The 19227-nt window shown below is 46.8% G+C and overlaps 1 protein-coding gene across 4 annotated transcripts in view; it reads right to left on the bottom strand.

The window, feature by feature from the left end:
• The window catches only part of SLC8A3 (solute carrier family 8 member A3), a 114519-nt gene that overhangs the window by 78363 nt on the left and 16929 nt on the right, over nt 1-19227 (bottom strand). For all 4 annotated transcript variants that reach the window (XM_055717017.1, XM_055717019.1, XM_055717018.1 and 1 more), the window contains exon 2: nt 14303-16114. In XM_055717017.1, coding sequence (XP_055572992.1) covers nt 14303-16068 — 1766 coding nt within the window. In that variant the 5' untranslated portion in view covers nt 16069-16114. The remainder of the gene's footprint in view (nt 1-14302; nt 16115-19227) is intronic.

The raw sequence follows: 19227 nt of genomic DNA, 5'->3' as shown, positions 1-19227 counted from the left end.
CATCCATCTTGTAGTCCCCTATCAAGGCCGCATCTCCCCAGTCTGGCTATAAAGATGCTCTGGGAGAAGACATCAAAAACCGAAAGCCAAGGTAAATGACACGCACTGCTCTCTTCATGGCCACCAACTCAGGTGTCTCATCACAGAAAGCAATCAGGTTAGTCAGGCATGATCTGCTATGGTAAATTCATGCTGACTGTTCCCAGTAATTTCCTGCACCTAGAAATAGCACAATCTAACATATATCCCCTCCAAGTTGGTTGACCTTCACTGTAAAAAAGCCTCTTCTCGTAGGTTCTCAGGCTAGTCAAGGCTAAAAGCAATTTAAAGTTGCTACCCTAATAGCCTCTGGAGAGGTTTGGGTGAGTAAGGACTTATTGCACAAGTTGAGATGGGCACATACCCATGACACACGCCCTGACACCAGCTAACGAGCAGAGTAGGTTGTGAGCAAGACCCTGTCACCTTTATGGATGGGTCTTCAGTCTCCACAATTCACAGAGGTACTCAGCAGGGTCTGGGAGCAGGTCCTTATTGGGGGCAGTACAGGCAGCATGAGTGGAGGAGACAGTGGCACCACCTTCTGCCCACAACACATGTGGTGTGCATGTGACAGAGAGAGTGGATGGTGTGCTCCGTTGTTGCAAAGAGGTAAAAACAGATCAGGACTTCCACAGCTGCCAAGGGGTTAGCAAGAGGTTGATGCTTTAAATGGCAGGGCACTGGTGAGACACCACATCCCTGCAGGAGCCTTGCAGCAATAGCTGACATTCAGATCCAAGCAGGCTCCTCAGGGAGGGCTGAAGGAGCCCGGGGTGGCAAGAGCAGCAGTGCCACAACATGACACAAAGCCCACCAACCTACCTCTATTCCCAAAGAGAACTGAGATGCCCCATCTGGGCACAGTAACTGAAGCATCTCAGAGGCTACCTTGGACAGGCCATCCCAGGGAGGCTCTGTTGTTAGCACCTGGTGCTGCTCGGCGGCCGTGCGGGAAGGCAGGCTGTGATTTCTGCAGCAGCTGTGCTCTTGCTGAAGAAAAGCATCCATTTCGAGTTGCTGCATTCCAACCATACCAGCCACGCTGCTCTCCGGAGCCTGTGTTTTCAACCGAACACCACGCAAACTCTCTGATCACCCTTCCAGCACTTACAGCTCAGTGCCCCGTCACTCATACCTCGCTCACTGCACGTTCCCCAGGAGCAGCACAACCCTCCTCATGGAACAGGCACACTGCTGCCAACCACAGCAGCCCCAAACCTGCCCCAGATGGGCATCCCCTCACCCTGATCCCCTCTGCCCTATAGCATATCACAGGACTATAGGCTGCCAAACACAGTGTGCCTATAGGCCCTTGCTTTTGTTTGGTAGATAAAATGATCCTCCTGCTCCATTTGTTGAGCAATTTGGGATCCCTTCATATGAAAGGATAAATATAAATGCAAAATACCTTTAGTTGCTATGAGAAACTGCCTGAGGTATCCAAATCATATTACCCCAATATTCCTCAGGCACTCTCCGTGCCCTGCCTACACCCTTGTTACAGAAAAACCTTGTAACTAAGCCAAGTGAAGAACAAGCCAGCTGGTAAAAGGGGCTTCCCTAGGAACAGAAGACCAAGGTGTTACTCCACAATTTCTGTGCAAATGCAGGTGAGCAGTGAGAGTTACTTCAGAGCTGTGGTGAAACCACAACCCTAATGCAGCCAGGGAAGAGCTTGCCACAACTGTGTGCTTAAGTCTCTCTCCTGTTCTGGACAAGGATGTGGTGCTCAAGAGCCACCAGGTTTTACACAATGGTTCAACTTTTTTTTTTTTTCCCCCATGCCAAATCTCTTGCTTTGCTGCAATGTTTGGAGCTGGAGATTGTCATTACAGATACTTAGATGCCAAGCAGCAAGAAGACACACACAGGGAAGAACGCTGCTTCTCTCCTCACTCCAAGCCATACTCTGTTAAAAGCAGTGCTGCCTGAAAAAGATCAGATGGCTTCCCAGCGTGACCTGAGGCATTCACTGGCAACAGGTAGTGGGAGGAGGCAGGTTCCAAGGTGCCACATTTCTTTGGTTTTTTGGGGTGAGGGGAAGAGTAGAGACAGCAGCAGGGAAAAAGCACGAAGCAGAAAACAACTCCTCCTTCCCATGGCTTGTCTCAACAAGGTTGAAAGTTTCTTTTCCTAGGAGTTACTGGAGGAGGAACTAGGAGATAAGTTTCAATCTACCTCCAAGACATCCCCACTGACTGAGAAGTCCCGGTTGAAGTACTGGCCCTACAGCAAGAAACCAAACCCCAGCTCCTCATTAGGCAAGACCACCAAGGCCCTGTGGTTCTCAGCAAGTCACTCTCATCCATTTCTTTTTCTCATGCCAACCATGTTGCTTTCTATCTGCCTTTCTCCAGATTACTTAGCAATTCACAGCTAAGCTCCTTCAAGCCCTGGGCATATCCCCACCAGGGCTGGGCTGGCCAGTGATTCCCAGTGTAATTGTCCCCAAGGAGATACCAACACCACCTAAATACACCTCTGCTGCACCTTTGGTGATTCAGCTCCCAAAATGCCAGTCAAGGACACTCACTGGGATTCAGAACCCTTGCCTTCAAGGTCAGCACAACGTTCTCCTGCCTCCTGATGCGAGCAAACCTTGCTTATCCACTGCCTCCATCAGCTCTCAAAGGTCCCTTCCCTGCCCTTTTCCCTGCTTCCATCTCCTATTCCAAAGTTGCCCAGCTCACTCAGAGCTCTAAAATTTGAGGGCACAAAAGCACTTTGGGGCTGACAGCCAGCAATGTCAACAGCACTCACAGCAACTACAATCCTGTGACAGGGTTTATTCACATGGGAGGACAAACTTTCTGGGAGAGCCCTCTGAAGCTGCTGAACTGCAGCAGGGTTGGGGACAGTATGGTCTCAGCAGTGCATTGTCAGACCTGTATGCAGCAGGAGTATCCTTTGACCACAAGGGAGCTAATACTGTTTTCCAGTGGACTTCTACTGTGGGCAAGAAAATTCCTCCACACAATTCTTTTTGGTACTCAAAATCACTCCAAGCCCTCACCCCACTTTCCCTCTTTTTTTGATTTAAGCTGGTGCCTCTGCTAAAAGTTAATTGGAATTACAGTATCCCATGGACACTCCCTACATGGCGGTCAAGTGTGGTGTTCCTTACTTCTAGCCTTAAATGGTTTCAGGTGCTGAGATACTACGGTTCACACTGGCGGCAGCTGCATTTCAACTGGCACTACAATTATTTGTCTCCCCAAAACATTGGAACTTGTATCAAAATTTTACAGGGTATCAGCAGGAAGGTAGGACACTGCCTATAATGGAGCTCTGCCCCTTCAGCACACTCTGTATCACAGCCTATTACTACCCATCAAGGGGCAAAAGACAAGTTTAAAGGGTTAAAGAAACTTCCCATCCTTCAAAATTCTTGGGAAGCTTCAGAGAGGATGGTGAGAGTGGAGGTGAGCAGCCCTGGCTGGAGTTGTCTGAGGGCTGGGAAGAGGGATGCAGGGGCAGCAATGCTCACGTGCTGCTAACTGGTTTATTGCACTGGCAGGGATTCCCTTCAGAAGCATTTGGGTAAGTGCTGTACACCGCCGAGTTCAATCTGTGCTAAGCAGATTAGTTCCTTACCGGTGAAAGGTTCTGGGCAGCAGCAGAGAGTTGCTCGCCATGTGATACAAGGGGGCTGTCATTACGTTTCATAGATATGATATAATTATATGCTCCCTGGAGGGTACTTCTAATTGAATTACAGGGTGTCTCACAAGTATTCTGGGCAGCAGTTCGAGGAAGCTCTCAACACCCAGAACAAGATAGAGATACCCTTTAATTCCATTAGATGTACCTTCCAGGGAGCGGGCTGTTACTCCATGCAGCAACTGACTTCAAAAAAAAACAAACCACAAAACATCTTCCCCCAAAACTGGAAGGGAGGTGCCTTTAGTGGGAGTTTGTTCTTGCTGCATGCTTGTTCCTTGGGCCTCTTCTCTACAAGCTTGCAGCCCCACAAAACTCCCTCACCTGCCACCTGGGACAGCCCTTCACTGCAAGGGAGAAATCTTTCCGAGAGCAGTTGTCCTCCCCTGCCTGGGTGGCTGCTGGGCTCCATTCCCAGCATGGAGCCAGGAGATACGGCACTGCATGAAGCATCACATGCCAGGCCAGATGTACAAGGGAGTCTCAGCCCTCTTAGAAAAGACCCTGAGAAGCGGTCCCCAAAGGCAGGACATTAATAGTCCCAGGCCAGGCCAAACAGGGGCTCCAGTCATTACAGCACACACTGGCAGGGTCCCCCCTCACCCATTTGTCTTGCCTTCAAACACCCCAGAGCTGCAAACCCTGGTCTCCCAGAGACAGCCAGGCAACCCTGGGACAAGGCAGCTTGCTCCCAGGCTAGCCACGCTTCCATGGCTTGGGTGTCCAAAGCTATGCTCCCAGGGGTCTATTTCAACCCTTAGATTTTGCTCTCCATTTTAGTACGGACTCATTCAGTTTTTCCTCATGAACTAGCTCTTCCTAGGGGAGTTGCAGCACCAGGTTTGCAAACTCAGCACAGCCTGCCTGTTAGCAGCGTGCTGGGGACCGGTGTGCCCAAACCGCTCTGCACCATGGCACCTCACCTCCTCAGGCTCACGGCTAGCCAGAAGCACTGCACAGAAACACATGTGGACCTACTGCTCCCCACAGAGCTCAGGGAAGAAAAAAACCTAGCTGTCCACTTACTGATGCTCTCAGCACCAAAGGCAACAGCTCCTTGCTCTTTACCCTCTCCTCTGGGGGCTGTGCACCAGGAAAACCACCTTGTGCTTGTCTCCTGCTTCACCACTGCCATCTACAACTTACTGTCAAGACAGGGGAGATGTCACATCTGTTATGCCTTTTTTTGCTGCTCTGTATTGTACAAAGGATGGGATAATCAGGCCCCTGAGCTTATTTTTTTCCTTTCTTTAAGTCACCTCAAGGGAAAGCTAGCACCAGCTGCCCACCACAGACTCTAATGACCTACTGAAGCTGTCATCAGCTCCAACTCCCACAGACCACATCTGGCACTGCTCCACTTGTCAGGCCACAAAAAGAGCAAGACAGACAGTTATGCCAAGCAATCGCTAATTACAGAAAATAAAGATCTTCCAACACAGAAGAAGCGCATACAGCTCCTCATGCTTCCGCGGCGCTACAGCCTCAGACACCAGCAGCAGCCAGGCATCTGGTATGCTCCAACCTGCTACAGCTTTCAGGTACTGTTCTGCAGGACACAGTCGATGAAACCCTAGCAGCCCAACTGCTAGGCAAGCAGTTACTGCTCACACACAGTCCATTCACTGCACTTCTGCATTATTCACAGCTCTGCCCACCTCTGGTGGTGTCAGCTAACAGGACACATCTGGGAAAAACTGCGAATTCACACGTTCTCTCCCCCCAGCTCTGCTACAGAAAGAGAAGACTACTGTGAGCTATCAAAGCTAACCACAAACCACCCCAAAACGAAGAAGCATTTCTGATGTCTTAGAAAACAGGGCACTTGTCGCGACGGAGGGAAGACGCAGTCGCTCAATATGAGTGATCAGCAGACTTCGTTTATTGTCCCTTACAGTCACCTTTTATGCCTTGTTATAATTAGCTCATACATATTACAAAAGTTAAACTCATTATTGGTTAGTTGCCTAAATACCAAGCCCGCCCCTTGTTTCTCTTCTGTAGTTTTCTGTTCCCACCTGCAACATTCTTTTCCCACCAAAATCTTCCTGTTACTGTGTAACAAGGACAGCCAAAGACAGTGTATTTTGCTTTACTTCAGATAAGCTGAGAGCAATGTGCATTTTTGTCCAGCCAGCTGGACTATGTCTATGTGACCCTTTTCAGCTAGTCAGTTATCCACAGGCACTCTGTGCTTATTTGGACTCACACAGCAAATACATCGGTCCTGGCACACCCTTTCTAAACAGCATCATGGTCCAGTTGTCTTAACTAAGGGAGGCAGAGATAGCAGTATTAAGCCAAAACTTAAAGCAATTGCTATTAAAGCAGAGACCAACCCAGGAGGGAAGACAGGTAAAGCAGAGATAAGCAAAGCAGAATTTCTGCATTAAATATGGATAACTTTATCACACTTTTGTTCTCTAAAGAAGAAAAGCAGAGCAGCATTGTGCTCAGGTGGGCATTTTTATGATGGTAGGACCCATTCGGCTTGCTTATCTCATGGAAAGAAAAACAGAGGCACAAAAGGTAACTCCTAGCCCATTTCACTTTAACAACATACTTTTACAGAGAGCACCAGAGGCGCAGCAGCAAGTAAACCTTCAACGACACACTCAGCACAACAGCTGTAGCAGGCAGGAGCAACTGCTCCTGGACACTGTTTGGAGAGGCAAACAGGGGAGAGGGAAAAGGCCTCTTTCCTTCCCAGCACCTAAAAACACCAAAGAACACTTTCCACCATCTAACAGACCAGAGCCATGGCTTTTTCTCACCAGGGGTAGAGCATTAAGTCCTGGACTCTTCTTAATACCCACAGAGGCTCCACACCAGCACTGGGAAGAAGAGCAGCAGGACACAGCAGAGGCTGTCGGGGATCCGAGGTCCATGGGAGGGTTTCCAGGAGCTGCAGCCCAGCCCTGGGGCTGCAGCCATGCTCCACACCAGGCTGCCCAGGCTTTGAGGCAGCTCGGCAGGTGTCTCCATCAGCCTCCTAAGGACAGGTCCTGCAAGCCCTGGCAGGAAGAACTGCTTCTACCTGACATTCAGGCTTCCACCCCACTGCCCCTCCAGCACAACCCACCCAAAGGGCCTGACCCACCGAGCAGCCAGGGCCCGCTCAGCACCAGGACTGGCTTCAACTAAAATGTTTGCAACAGTACGTGCTGGCACCCAGGCAGAGACTTGAGGGGCCTCATCTGTCAACAGCCCATCTGCTAAGGCAGCTGTAAATACGTACCAGTCCACATTCCTCCCAGCTTTAAATCTGCTGTTTTCACTGAAGCTAAATGGAGGATGAACATGGTCCCTGGTGTGTCTATCAGCTAGTACAGCAAATTCTCTTACCACCTCTTATCCTGACATGAGGTAAGTAAGAAACAACTGGCTTGTTTCCACACTGGTACCAACAGGTAAATCATCTCTTACTTGAAAGAGCTGCCACCTTCTACCAGGATCAGCTGCTTTATTTAGCCACAATGAAAACTTGCTGGAGGACCTATGGCTGGGGAGATATTAGACTCTGCTGTTCTCCTCATCTCATTTAGAAAAAGGAGAAACCCATATTTAACTCAGAAACTTTGTTACCACTAATCTGTTAGAAATCAAATACACATTATAGTGATGCTGTAAGTAACATTCCCACTGTGGGTTAAAAAAACCTCCCAGCACACACCTGGAGTGATATATGGTCTATCAAGCCTTGCCACCAGCATCTCTTCTTATTCCCTGAAGCTGCGTCAATCAGACTGTGTTTTCTCCTCCTTCTTATAGGTTGGAAACAAATGACTAGTACCTCTGCAAACCTGTGTATAAAGGGTATGATGTCCAAGCCACTCATTTGCAAAGGTGCTCCACACAATAATGCGTGAGCCAGTATGAGTAAAGGAGGCAAAACTCACCCAAGCCACAGTAGACTTGTTTTATCTTTAATCAGCTCTGGTCTGCTGTTTGTTTTTAAACCCAAAACTTGATTTTGTCATCTGGCAGGGTGCATTTCCCTGTGTTGGTTCAAAGCTAGGAATATCACTGCCCTCTCATACATCCCAGAAGATCCCTTCCAAGGGCCTCCTACTTGAGGAACCCATGAGCTTTCCAGGGGCTTCTCTGCCAGATCAGAGCATGCACCAGCTCCAAGGAGCCAATTTCTACCACATGCCTCCCTTTTGAGCTGAGGTCCCAGGCCTCCCCTGTTTAATGCTGTCACAAACTCATACAACACCTCATCTGGTGGGCAAGAAGTCACAGTCTGAGACAGGATGTAATTTGTCATTCTTCACGGACAGAGGGCAAAGTGTGTCCCCTCAACACCTACCAACAGGACTATCTGGGAAGGTGAAGGTCAGCTCAGGGTTTCTCTTCTTCCCAAGACGGTGCCATGGTCTCACATTTCTGCAGGCTGATTTCACATATGCTCCAGAAACAGTCCCCTGACACCTTACACTAATCCCCTGCAGGTCACATCACCTAGACCTCACAGTGGGAGTACAGCAGAAACCCAGAGCATGTGTGTGCATGTGTAAAGGACTAAAGTTAAATTAGAAGCTGCCACAGTTAAGAACACTGATATAAGAATTTCACATCAAGAAGCAAATACAACAGCCTTTCACCACTGGCAACAGAGTGGAGAAAAGTTTTTTTTTTAACTGGAAGACAGCTACTACTGTTTTCCCTTAATCTGAATTAAAATGGGAATCAAGAACTTCTAATTTATGTGAAGATGTAGGAAGAGAAAGCCAGAAAGAGCTTACCCACTGATGGAAACAAACTGGAGAAGCATCTGGAGAATTTAGTCTCAAGTTCCATCTCAAGAAGGCTCTAATGGGAAGGAGTGTGTCCCGAGAGAAGGAAACCATCAGCCTCAAATAACAAATTCTCATTGCTTGGAGTCCCACTAAGGTGTGAGAGAATTGTGAGATACTACAGCTACTGCCTGCACCAACCTGATCTGCAATAACTGGGGAGAGGTCAGTGAATCTACATAAATTCACCATGGTCCTGAGCTACAGGAAGTTACAAGCTTGATGTACACAGACCTTCTTCTGGATAGTGCACGGGCCAGTACTTCAGGGAGATCAGCTTTATTCCTGCCTTTGCTTCTGATCTGCCGGGTAATCCAGAGGGAAGAGAAGCTGCTTTCTCCATATTTTTTCCCCTATCTGTAAAATGTGAACAGCGTCCCTTGATCTCCTTTGCAAAGTGTTGAGTTCTACTGGTGAAACACTTAGCAAAAGAGCTAAGTATCATTAAAAGCATTCCCCTCAAAATGCCACAACCATGACTGCACAGGTGATCAAATTAAAAAAGTTGACAGTTTCCTCAAGCACTGAATGGCAAAAAGGAATGACAATTACACCAAACCTCAGTATGACATCCTTGCAAACTAGAAAACTGCCATTCACCTTTCTCCATTATCACCTTCACCAGATCTGCTGGGGGAAGCTAACAGCCACCACAGCAGAACCACGAGCAAAGGGTTGGGGCCCAGGTATCCCTGCACCCAAGCATGGGTAGACAGGAGAGGAAAAGGAGGAGGAAGGGATACTGACCTTTCCACCAAGGAGGGCAGCAGCACTGCAGTGGCTGCCTGGGGCAGCTGTTAACCACCAGCCTTGGGGCACAGCACCAACCGGAGCTCTGGCCCTCAGATGCATACGTACACACACTCTCCATGAGCCCACCTGCCAGCAAATGCCTGAAGCCCCCAACAGAAAGAAATGCATGTGGTTTTCTACTGCTTAGTGTAATGGCAGCACTCTGGAGCACGAGCGCCACCAAACTTAAGCACACACTCCAGAGACAGCCCAAGGCTCACAGTGACTCCACGGAGCAGCCACAGTCATGCACACAGCAGCCTGGGGGTTTCTCTGGGGACAAGCAGACAAGGAGAAACAACGTGCAATTTGCACACAATGTCCTGCCCAAATCCTAAATGAAAGAAAAAGAAAAAAGCCTGCCTCGATAGGCAGCAAGATTAATATGTTTGTCTCCAGCAGTCTCTGTAAGAATGGAGGAGACAGCCCTTCTGTTACTGAGAGCTCTGCTTAACACACGCATAGATTAGTGATGGTAGGTTTCCACATGTTACCAAAGTTCAGCCACGCTGACTTTGCAAAGAGGCTTTGCAGGCCATTTAATACCAGTTTAACACCACAGCATCTCTCAACACCCAGCTCTCTCCTGAGCCACAGACAATACTCTTGAGAACTATAGACTCGGGGGAGATGACTACACCTCTAGCAGCCTTCAGGTCCTGCAAGTCATTGAGTGACCAGCAACAAAGGCAAGTAACAAAGTAGATCTCTTGGCATAAACCTTAGCTCCGTGTAGCTGCTGCAATGGCATGGCCACAGCAGAACTTACCGCTTTATTTCCTAGCTAGCATAACAATTAGCTACTGGTAACTCATGGATCTTCCTAAACTTTCTAAAGCAAGACCTAGACTAATTTCCCTATGAATTTAAGCAGAGGAAACAATTTAAACAGAGAAAATTTAAATTAAATTTAATGACTTGCTGGGAGTTCTCTTTATTATGCAAAAGAAAATCCTTTAAAACCCAATTCACTTTTTGCTGCTGGCTCTTAATGATTTCTTTATTGCTTGGACATGATAAAGCAGCTGGGTCAATCATTCTTCTACATTATCATACCTCCAAGAACCTGACATTTATTTCCACACAAAATCATTTAACAGAAAAGCGTTCGGTCATCTTGCAAAAAAAAAAAAACAACACCACCACAAAACAACAACAACCAGAAAAACAACTAAGGTGGTGGGTTTTGTTTTTCCTTTTAGTCAACAAGAGAGCTAGGATTCTGCTTCAGCTGCTTAGGTCATATCTGACCCTCACTGGAGTAGGAGTTCAGAAATAATAGACATATTGAAAAAGACACAGCATAATCAAATATTTGAGAGCTGATCAATTCCCTTTTCAACAGATGTAAGCATTCAAGATTATATAGCTTGATTTATAGCTATCCAACACCCATACACATCCATACGCACACACACACACTGCATGGGACCATATTTCAGTAACAACGGCATTCCTCATCTCATCCTGCTTCCTCTTGTGCTCCCACCCAAACGTGAGTAAGGAAACTTTGACCATGTTAGTCTAGAAAGAATCACAGAGGCAATAAGCAAGACCCGGTGGCAGGATCCATTTCCCTCTCATTCTGTAACATTTGCATCAACCCATCTTTTTTTTTTTTTTTTTTAGTCCCACATATTTTAGGGAAAGCCTCTTAAAAAGAGCCCTAAGATAGTTTATCTTGTTATACTTAAGTGCAAACCCATTCTCCATTTGGCTTTCAGGGAAAGTGCTTATCCTTGGCCCTGGGGATTTGGTAGATGGCAGCACCTCTCCTACAGTTTAATCTCAAAGATGCTGTGTAATCCACTGCCCCCCAGATTAATCTTGCCATCACTACAGTTAAGGAGGCCAACCTACAAACTCCTTACAGATCACCTGCCGCTACAGAATGAGAACTGAAGTTTCTTAATTCGTGTGTCAGAGAATGAGCTAAGAGCACGAACTGAGGCTTCTACTCTCCTCCAGTTTACACTGATCAGTGCTTCTTTGTGGCTGCAGTTCTGCAGACCCTTAGCACACATGCACAGCCACAGCAAAGCTTAGCACTGTCTTATGTGTTTGCAAGGTGCTGTTAATTCATTTCTTGACTCCATGAGTCAAAAGTCTTTTTGACGTGACTCCATGAGGAGAACGCTAAGGTTAAAGCGGTGAGGTAGGCAGGACTCCATCCACAAGCAGCTCCTACATCAGCTTGGAAACCAGAGCTCAAGTTTCACCTTTCTTAGAGGAGGGACTCATTAGCAGGCTGAAGTGGGGAGCATGTAACTTCTCACTACTTTCTGACCCTCAGTCCTTAGCATAGATTACTGACCACCTTAGCCCTCCTGCTTTCCTCTCTGTTCTGCACCAGGCCTCATAGACCCTCGGTCCCCCCGTCGGTGTGCAGGGCATGTCAGTACCTCGTGGTGGATCCCCTCTGTGGCAAGTCGTTTAAGAAGTACGGCTTCAAATATTCAGCCAGGCAACCCCCTGGCTATCTGGTGACCCAGTGTCTTCATACAGCCTTGTACCATGACCCTACACTGCTCTCTGGGTGAGAAAAACTGTCCCAAATGCCCAATCCAGCCATCTTCCCAAACTGGGCTCACCAAAACCAGACAATGTATGTTGGAACAGTAGCATTACGGGTCTGAACTCCAAATTCAGACTGAATCACCTCAGATTTGTTTAAAGTCTAAATAAATACTTGCTCAAAATTATTTTTCTGCATTCGGAATTAGAAAGCAAAAATGGAAGAAGAAATTAAATCTACCCGTTCCACTACAGGTTTTTATGGCTGCTTCCACCTGCACCTCAGAGAAGAGCTGGAAAAGTATAGCAGCTGGCCTGTGTTCACTGAATTTAAAGGCCAAGGGCTGATTACTGAAAACTGCCTCCACATGTTTCCAGCCCAAAACTCCATTCCCAGAAGATCTGGAGATTTAAAATGAATCCCCAGAATGAATAAAGGCAGCCTGCTGGCTGACATGATCTCCCTCCTTGTTAGTTTGATTAAGTGCTATGTTGACACAGCTACACTAATTCAAGCTTCAAAACAAATTCATCTCTGCTAGCCACATGTCTCCATGGCCACTGTGGCTAGCAGGCTTTGTTCCCAGCGGTCTTCTGATGCAGAAGTGAAAGTCACATCAATGCATTAGGTGTGGGACAGTTTTAAGTACACCACAAATATCTCATCTGTGCTCTAGGGCACCTTCTCTGGGTCACAAACCACAGTGTTAAGCAACCTACACACCCTTGTTTTCTGGCTGGCCTTCATTGCCACTAGAGTCTGTCCCACAAGGATACACATGGTCCTGCTGAACGTGATTTGTTTTAACCTAAGTGAAGCAACTATGCGGCTATGCTCTGACCTGTCACAGTTTTCAAAGACAAGAAGAAGTCTTCCATCAGCCAGAGGATGAATGAAAAAGAGAACAGTCTGGAGTAAGATGGCTCATGGGCTTATTCTCTGGTACCCCAGATTTGCTGGCCTTTCACTAATGGGCCTTCCTCAAGCACGAAAAGCCTCCTTCCTTCAAGACCTAGCCGAACCAAGGTAGTACCCATTATATTTTAGGTAGTCTATTCATACGAGACTGTAACTACAGCTCCATCTGACATTCTTCTTCACTTTCTTTAGAGAAATCAGCTTGCAGCTCAATTAAGGAGACTAACCTGCACGGCCCACCTCCCTGCAAAGGCCAGATGAGGACAGCTGATCCTCTTCCAGCTCTGATAGTGGCTAAAGCCAGCCACCCAGCAGCTTCTCTTCCTTTAATAGGAAGAACATGTACTTATAATCAAGCATCAGGACTGTGGATATTAGCTGGATTAAATGGTTTAGTGGGCTAAGGCAGAAGGTGCTGTTGAATTAGGGCATCCCTACTCCATAGCATTCAATATACTAACATCCTTTTGGATACTGTATTGGGAGGCTTGGTACAAAGATTTCCTTTCTCTGATGCTGGTTCCAAGTCTGCACAATCCTTCCTTTGATAGCTCAAGTGATTAGGTGTTAACTAGAGGAACCTAGGCACTTAACACCAGGGAATTTTAGCACCAGGCTCACACGCCTCTCCCTACTTAGCTAAGGGATTTTTCTCACTCCTCACCAATGTTAACAGCAGGTACTTAAAGCAATTAGACCTCTCTGGTCTTTATTACTTCCTAGCTTGGTATCAGCTACTTCGTACCAATAAAAGAGCTGAATTAACAGGACCAGTGCAGCCCATTCTGCTTCCCTTCTTTATTCTGTATGAAAACACTGGGTCATGGAGCCACATGGACAGGCTGTGAGCTGCAGCGCTTTAGACCATTACTGCCAATTGCCATGGTATTTTACAAGGGGAAAACCACAGGTAGTAAAAGAACAAGAGGTACGGAGATCTAGGGAAGGTGATGTGGGGAATATGGGTAGACCATAGGGACATAAAGGCTGGAAGGATTTCACGAGTCCAGCAGAATAGCTTGCAGCTGTGCCTATGCTATGAAATAGCTGCCACACAGACCTGCAAGTTGCACAGACAGCCTAGGGACACAGGTACAATGTGCTGCTCCTGTGAAAATAAAGTCCCATGTCTACTGAGCAGCTCTTGCTTGCCGGGGAGTAACTGTTGCAAACTTTTCATCTAGGGATTGCAATAAACTCCTGTGTACTCTATGAATGGTGTTCAAAAAGAGGCTTTCCAGTATTTGCCCAGCTCGGTAGAAGCTCGCCCTTTTTTTCCTCTCTCTACCTTAACTCTCCATTAACCCTTAGCTTTAGTACAGGACCTCAGAGAATGATGTATCCCCACCCCCAAATATTTCTAAGCTTCACTTTGAAATTCCCAAGAGGGAATGGACAAGAGCTTTGAGCTCTTAAATCCTGCTGTCGGTTCTTGCCTGAAAGAGGTAAGTAGGAAAACTGATGGAAAGCTGAAGAAAGGAGCCTGTCCCTTGTCAGCATTCACCTGTAATGGATGCAAAATGTGGGGTTAAACACCAAAACTACTCCCAGGAACAGAAACGAATGGGGTACTTACACAGTTTCATCATTCTTGAACTCCAGCTCCCCGTAAGTGTCTTCGAAGTCTTCTCCACCTCCTTTTGCTGTTCCTTCTACTGTCCTAAATGGCACTATGACTGTACCCCGAGCACCTGATGTCCTTAGGACTTTGACTTCCATCACACCAATGCTCTCACTGACATGTATAACATCACACTCAAATGTGAAGATGCCAGCATGGTCATCATCCAGTATAGTCACTGTGGCCACACAAGGAGAAGCCAATATGGCCTTTGGGTATGGGGAGTTACTGAGCTCTGGAGGTTCCTCACTCTCCACCACACGGACATTACTGAGCCGCACAAAGAAATGCTCATCTTCCTCAAAGATGTCATCATCAATAATTCCCACTGAGAACTCCTTCTGAGTCTCTCCTGATTTCAAGACAACAGTCCCCTCTGTAAACTCATAGTCAGCACCAGCATTGGCAGAGCCATCCTCTGTTTTATAGTCCACATAGATGGTCTTGGACATGTCCCCTCCTTTCCGCACCACTGTCAGGAGAACGGCACCACAGTTCTCAAGACACTGGTAGGAGCAGGGGTCAAAATAAATTTTGGAGATGAATTCCTCAGGTTCATCTGGTCGCACTTCATGCAAGCTGGTGGTCTTCTTGGCTTGCTCAGCTGCATGCTTCTTCAGAATATTGCCAGCTCCTGTCATCATTCTGGTAGCTTGAATCCGATAAAAGGCTCTGCTTTTTTGCTGATGAGACAAGGCATAGTAGTTAGCCATCTCTACCAGCTGGTCCAAGTCCTTTTCTGGGTGCTTTTGCTTCAGGTCCTTAAGGATCCGGATCATCTCTTTGCGAGATTCATCTACCTCCTTCCCCTCCACAGTCACTAAGTTTCCATCTAGAAAGTGGGAGTTCATCATCTTGCCATCCATCTCGATTCCTTTCGGGTGATCACCTTCTGATTCTATGATAATGCCCCTGTGCTTGTCAGTACGGTACTTTTTGTGCATATACTTATAGAAAAGCAGACGTCTATCTGCTATCCAAGCCAGAAGGACGCAAAGTGGAAAGAAGAAAAGCGTGAGCAGACCTTCCCAGACCTGAACCACACCTGGAGAGAAGACAGCAAGGATCATGTACAACCAGATGTAAGCAAAGATGCTCCACGCAGCTGTGACAAAGAAAACCCTCAGGTGTTTTATCTTTCTGGTTTCCCCATCAGGGATCACATAGACACAGATGGCAATGATGATAAACATATTGAAAGCAGCACTGCCAACAATTGTAGACGGCCCCAGGTCTCCAGCTATGAATCCATGCCCACATACTTCTATCAGAGACAGAAGGATCTCAGGAGCAGAGGAGCCCAGAGCCATGAGGGTCAAGTTGGAAACAGTTTCATTCCAAATCCGAATGGTGGTCGTTGTGGTCTCTCCATTGGGTTTCTTAATCGTGATTTCTTTCTCTTGTGATGTAATGACCTCTATAGATGCCATGAAACGATCTGCAATGATGGAGACTCCAAGGAACATGTAGATCAGTGCTACAAAGTATACGATAACACGGGCAATTTTGTCCCCAAGGGATGGGTTTTCTGGGTACCATATTGGCAGGATAACACCTTCCTTGCAGTCAAAAGATCCTGAACACGAGCTGTTTTGTACTGAACTGGTTGAGTCTCCCGTCAGGCCAGCATCCACCTGCAAACCATGCAAAAACAGCACAAAAGTAACCAGCCCAAAATGGAGGAAGGCCGAGGTGACAGGCTGCAAGCTTAACCACGCCATACACAAGATGCAACTTCCACTGTGTAGATCCAAAAAGGCCGAGAACCTGCAACAAACAAAACAGAGAGGGGGGAGGGAAGCATGAGAGAAAAAGAAGATGCAACATTTACCCAAATGCACTCCAGTATCTCACCACTGAAGAGTACCGGTAGAGATGCATGAGTTGTCTCTCTGTCACTTTGGAGAAGGTATTTAGCAGGGACCCTAACAAACTGCAGCATTTACATGCCCTGCAGATGAATATCAATTGCTAGAAGAGTAACTCGGAGGAAAAGTGTATGTATGTATGAAATAGCCCACTCTAGACCTACAAAATGTGCACAGCAGGAGTACTGAGTGCTCAGCTGCCACTGACCTAATGGTGCCATGGTGCTCCCCAGCACACAGCACTTCAACTCAGCACAAGAAACCCAATCTAAAGGCTCCCTGTCTCACCACACAGGGGATAAGACAAGTCAAGGAATCACTCGCAACACAAGAAGCACCATTTAAGGCCAGTGAGCGACATCCAAATGAAGTCCTTTTGTAGGACATAATTCAGTTATGAATTATGAAGTACTTTAGTGGCCAAACCATCCCCACAGCCAGCCCCGCCTAACAGGCTGCAGAGTCTCCAGAAGGGTCCTAGGGCTCTCCTAAGCTTCTGAGGCACAGAGTCTCCAATTCAGGAGGTAAAAATGTCAGCCCAGAAACAGGGCAGAGCATTTGTGCTCAGCAAAGCACCAAAAGCCATTTTCAATAGCCTTTCCACCATGATCTGGACAATCACACTTTACACCAACAATCCCGCTTTTAAATGGTCACAGAAACCACCACAGTTAGAAAAAGCTGCACTCATGAACCCAGAAGACAGAGTAAAAGGACATATCCACCAACACTCCCTCTGTATCCCTAAGATATAGGTATTTTCAAACACCCTCTTAAAGCGAAAATAACCTCTAACCTAAAATACCATGCAAAACCAAAGGAGCTGATTGATGTATCGCACAGATTTGGCATATCACTGATCAATAATGCCTTCTATACTTATGGACTACATCGCTGTAGGGCTTGCACCACCTAAAATTGGATTCGGAACCCATCACATTGTCATGGATCACACTATTCTCCTTCCTTTATAACAGGCCTCAGGAAGCATTTGGTCTCAGCTTTAGCTGACAAATCACGTTTGTGAGTTCAGACACAGCCACGCATCTCACAGGAAACATCAAAGTTAATAGCAACATTATCTACAGCACTTGGAAGGTTCAAGAGCCTTAACTCCCACTAACTTTCATTGAGGCTTGTACTGCCAAATCAGTAGGGCTGGGATTAATTTCCCCTGCTGTAACTACTTAAATCTTGGGCAGTAAGTCAAATGAAGTCACTGAGGCTCCATTTGCAGCCACAGGAAAGAAATGGTCGCTTCCAGGGCACAACTCTTCCTGTCCCACCCTGCTCTGACCCAAAAGATGTATTTAAGACACACATCTCCAGAAGGGGTTTTGTCCCTTCCTACCTCTCCCCTTAGTCTCAAGAGGGTACCCTGCCAGCAAGTTTAGAGCAGATGCTTAACCTTGAGGTGGCAGCGGTTCAAAGAGATGAACTGGCCCCCAAACACTTGAGGAGATCCCTTGTCTCTCTCTTGCACTGTAAATATTCCAGGCAACATTTTAATGTTATCAGCATTAACAAATGCATCTCGAATGGCTATTTTATCATCATGTTGTGTCGCTTGCCTCTTTCCAAAAGCGGGTGCACTCTTCCCGATATCAACAAAAACGTTTTCAACTTTCAGATAAAAATCTATAAAGACAAGCAAAGCAGGAAGGAAAGCGTGAACAAGGACTGCAAATGAACAAAACCGCTCCTGACAAAGCACAGCAGAGGGGAGAGAATTGATTATGCAGTATCAGGATCACAAGTCCATATCTGACATCCTTGATATGAAAAAACAATACACTTCTTCACGCTACCTGGACTAATTCAGAAGAGTGAGATTCTCCCACGTTAGCCTGCTTACCTTCTCTCTCCAACACCTACTTACCTGCCTGTCTATCCTATTCCCCGGGGTTCAGAGGGACGTCAGCCCCAGTGAGGGCTGTTAGACAGCCCCAGCCCTAGCCACAGTCTTGAAGTCTCGTTAAAACACCTCGCTGCCAGCATAGCTCAGGGTCACGGGTCAGACTGAGCTACCCAGCACGTGCAACTTGGGTTCAGTCTGACACTCCCATTCTGCCTTCCCTCCCGCTCCGCATGGTATTGTACCAGATTTCTGGCTGCAGGATGTTGGGAAATACCTGAAAAAGGGACAGCGAATGTGCAGAGTAACTGTGAGCAGCGAGCACAAGACCTCTAGGCTGCAAGGCAGGTGTGTGCAGGTGCACAGTTGAGATGACATTCCAGCTACCTCTGACTCAAGGTGCACATGGAGACCAACCACACAAGCACAGCAGCTCCAAAACCACCCCAGGTACCTCAGATCATCCTTTTCCATACTGCAGTTGCTGACAGTTGTATCCACCAACCAGTATCGAGAGGTATCCAACAACCTCTTACTTCCAGCTCCCAGCTCCTACTTAACTGTACAGCAGCCAGTGGGTGCTGTGTCTTCCAAGATCAGTCATGTAGAATCAGCTGACAGAAAGACAGGAGTAATTTCAAAAACATCTATGTGACTCAAGCACCTAAATTTGGTTTCAAAAATGACTTAAGAGTCTAAGTATCACTTAAATTCAGAGCCTTGTCTAGGAATAGTGCAATGACTAAACTGCCCTCTGAAATAAATCATCACTACCACCAACTCCCTCTCTGTGGGACAACCACCTTCTGCAATTAACACTATCTGTCTACCTTCTGTAATGCCATGATGGCTTCTATTGCTAGCCATTCCTCAACACACTCCAGGACCTCGCCGATCCTTAAATTGTTAATTTGATTTTAAGTAGAAGGTAATTTTACTATTTTTCTGCCAACTAATCACATATTATTTCAAAAACAAACAAAAACCTCTACCAGAGTAATCCAAACTCGGGCTATGGGTTGTAGACTAAAGTCTCAGATTTCAGGAATACTTTTCTTCACTGGTTTTCACTTGCTTTGACAAACATTTTAATATTGTGGAGGTCACAATGATTTTCTAAAATGATATAGTAATGACCTGATACTGCAATTCTTTGA

Source organism: Falco cherrug, chromosome 7 (assembly GCF_023634085.1).
Source record: "Falco cherrug isolate bFalChe1 chromosome 7, bFalChe1.pri, whole genome shotgun sequence".
NCBI lineage: Eukaryota > Metazoa > Chordata > Aves > Falconiformes > Falconidae > Falco > Falco cherrug.
The sequence above is the reverse complement of the archived record's forward strand: the minus strand, read 5'-3'. Positions and strand labels throughout refer to the sequence as shown.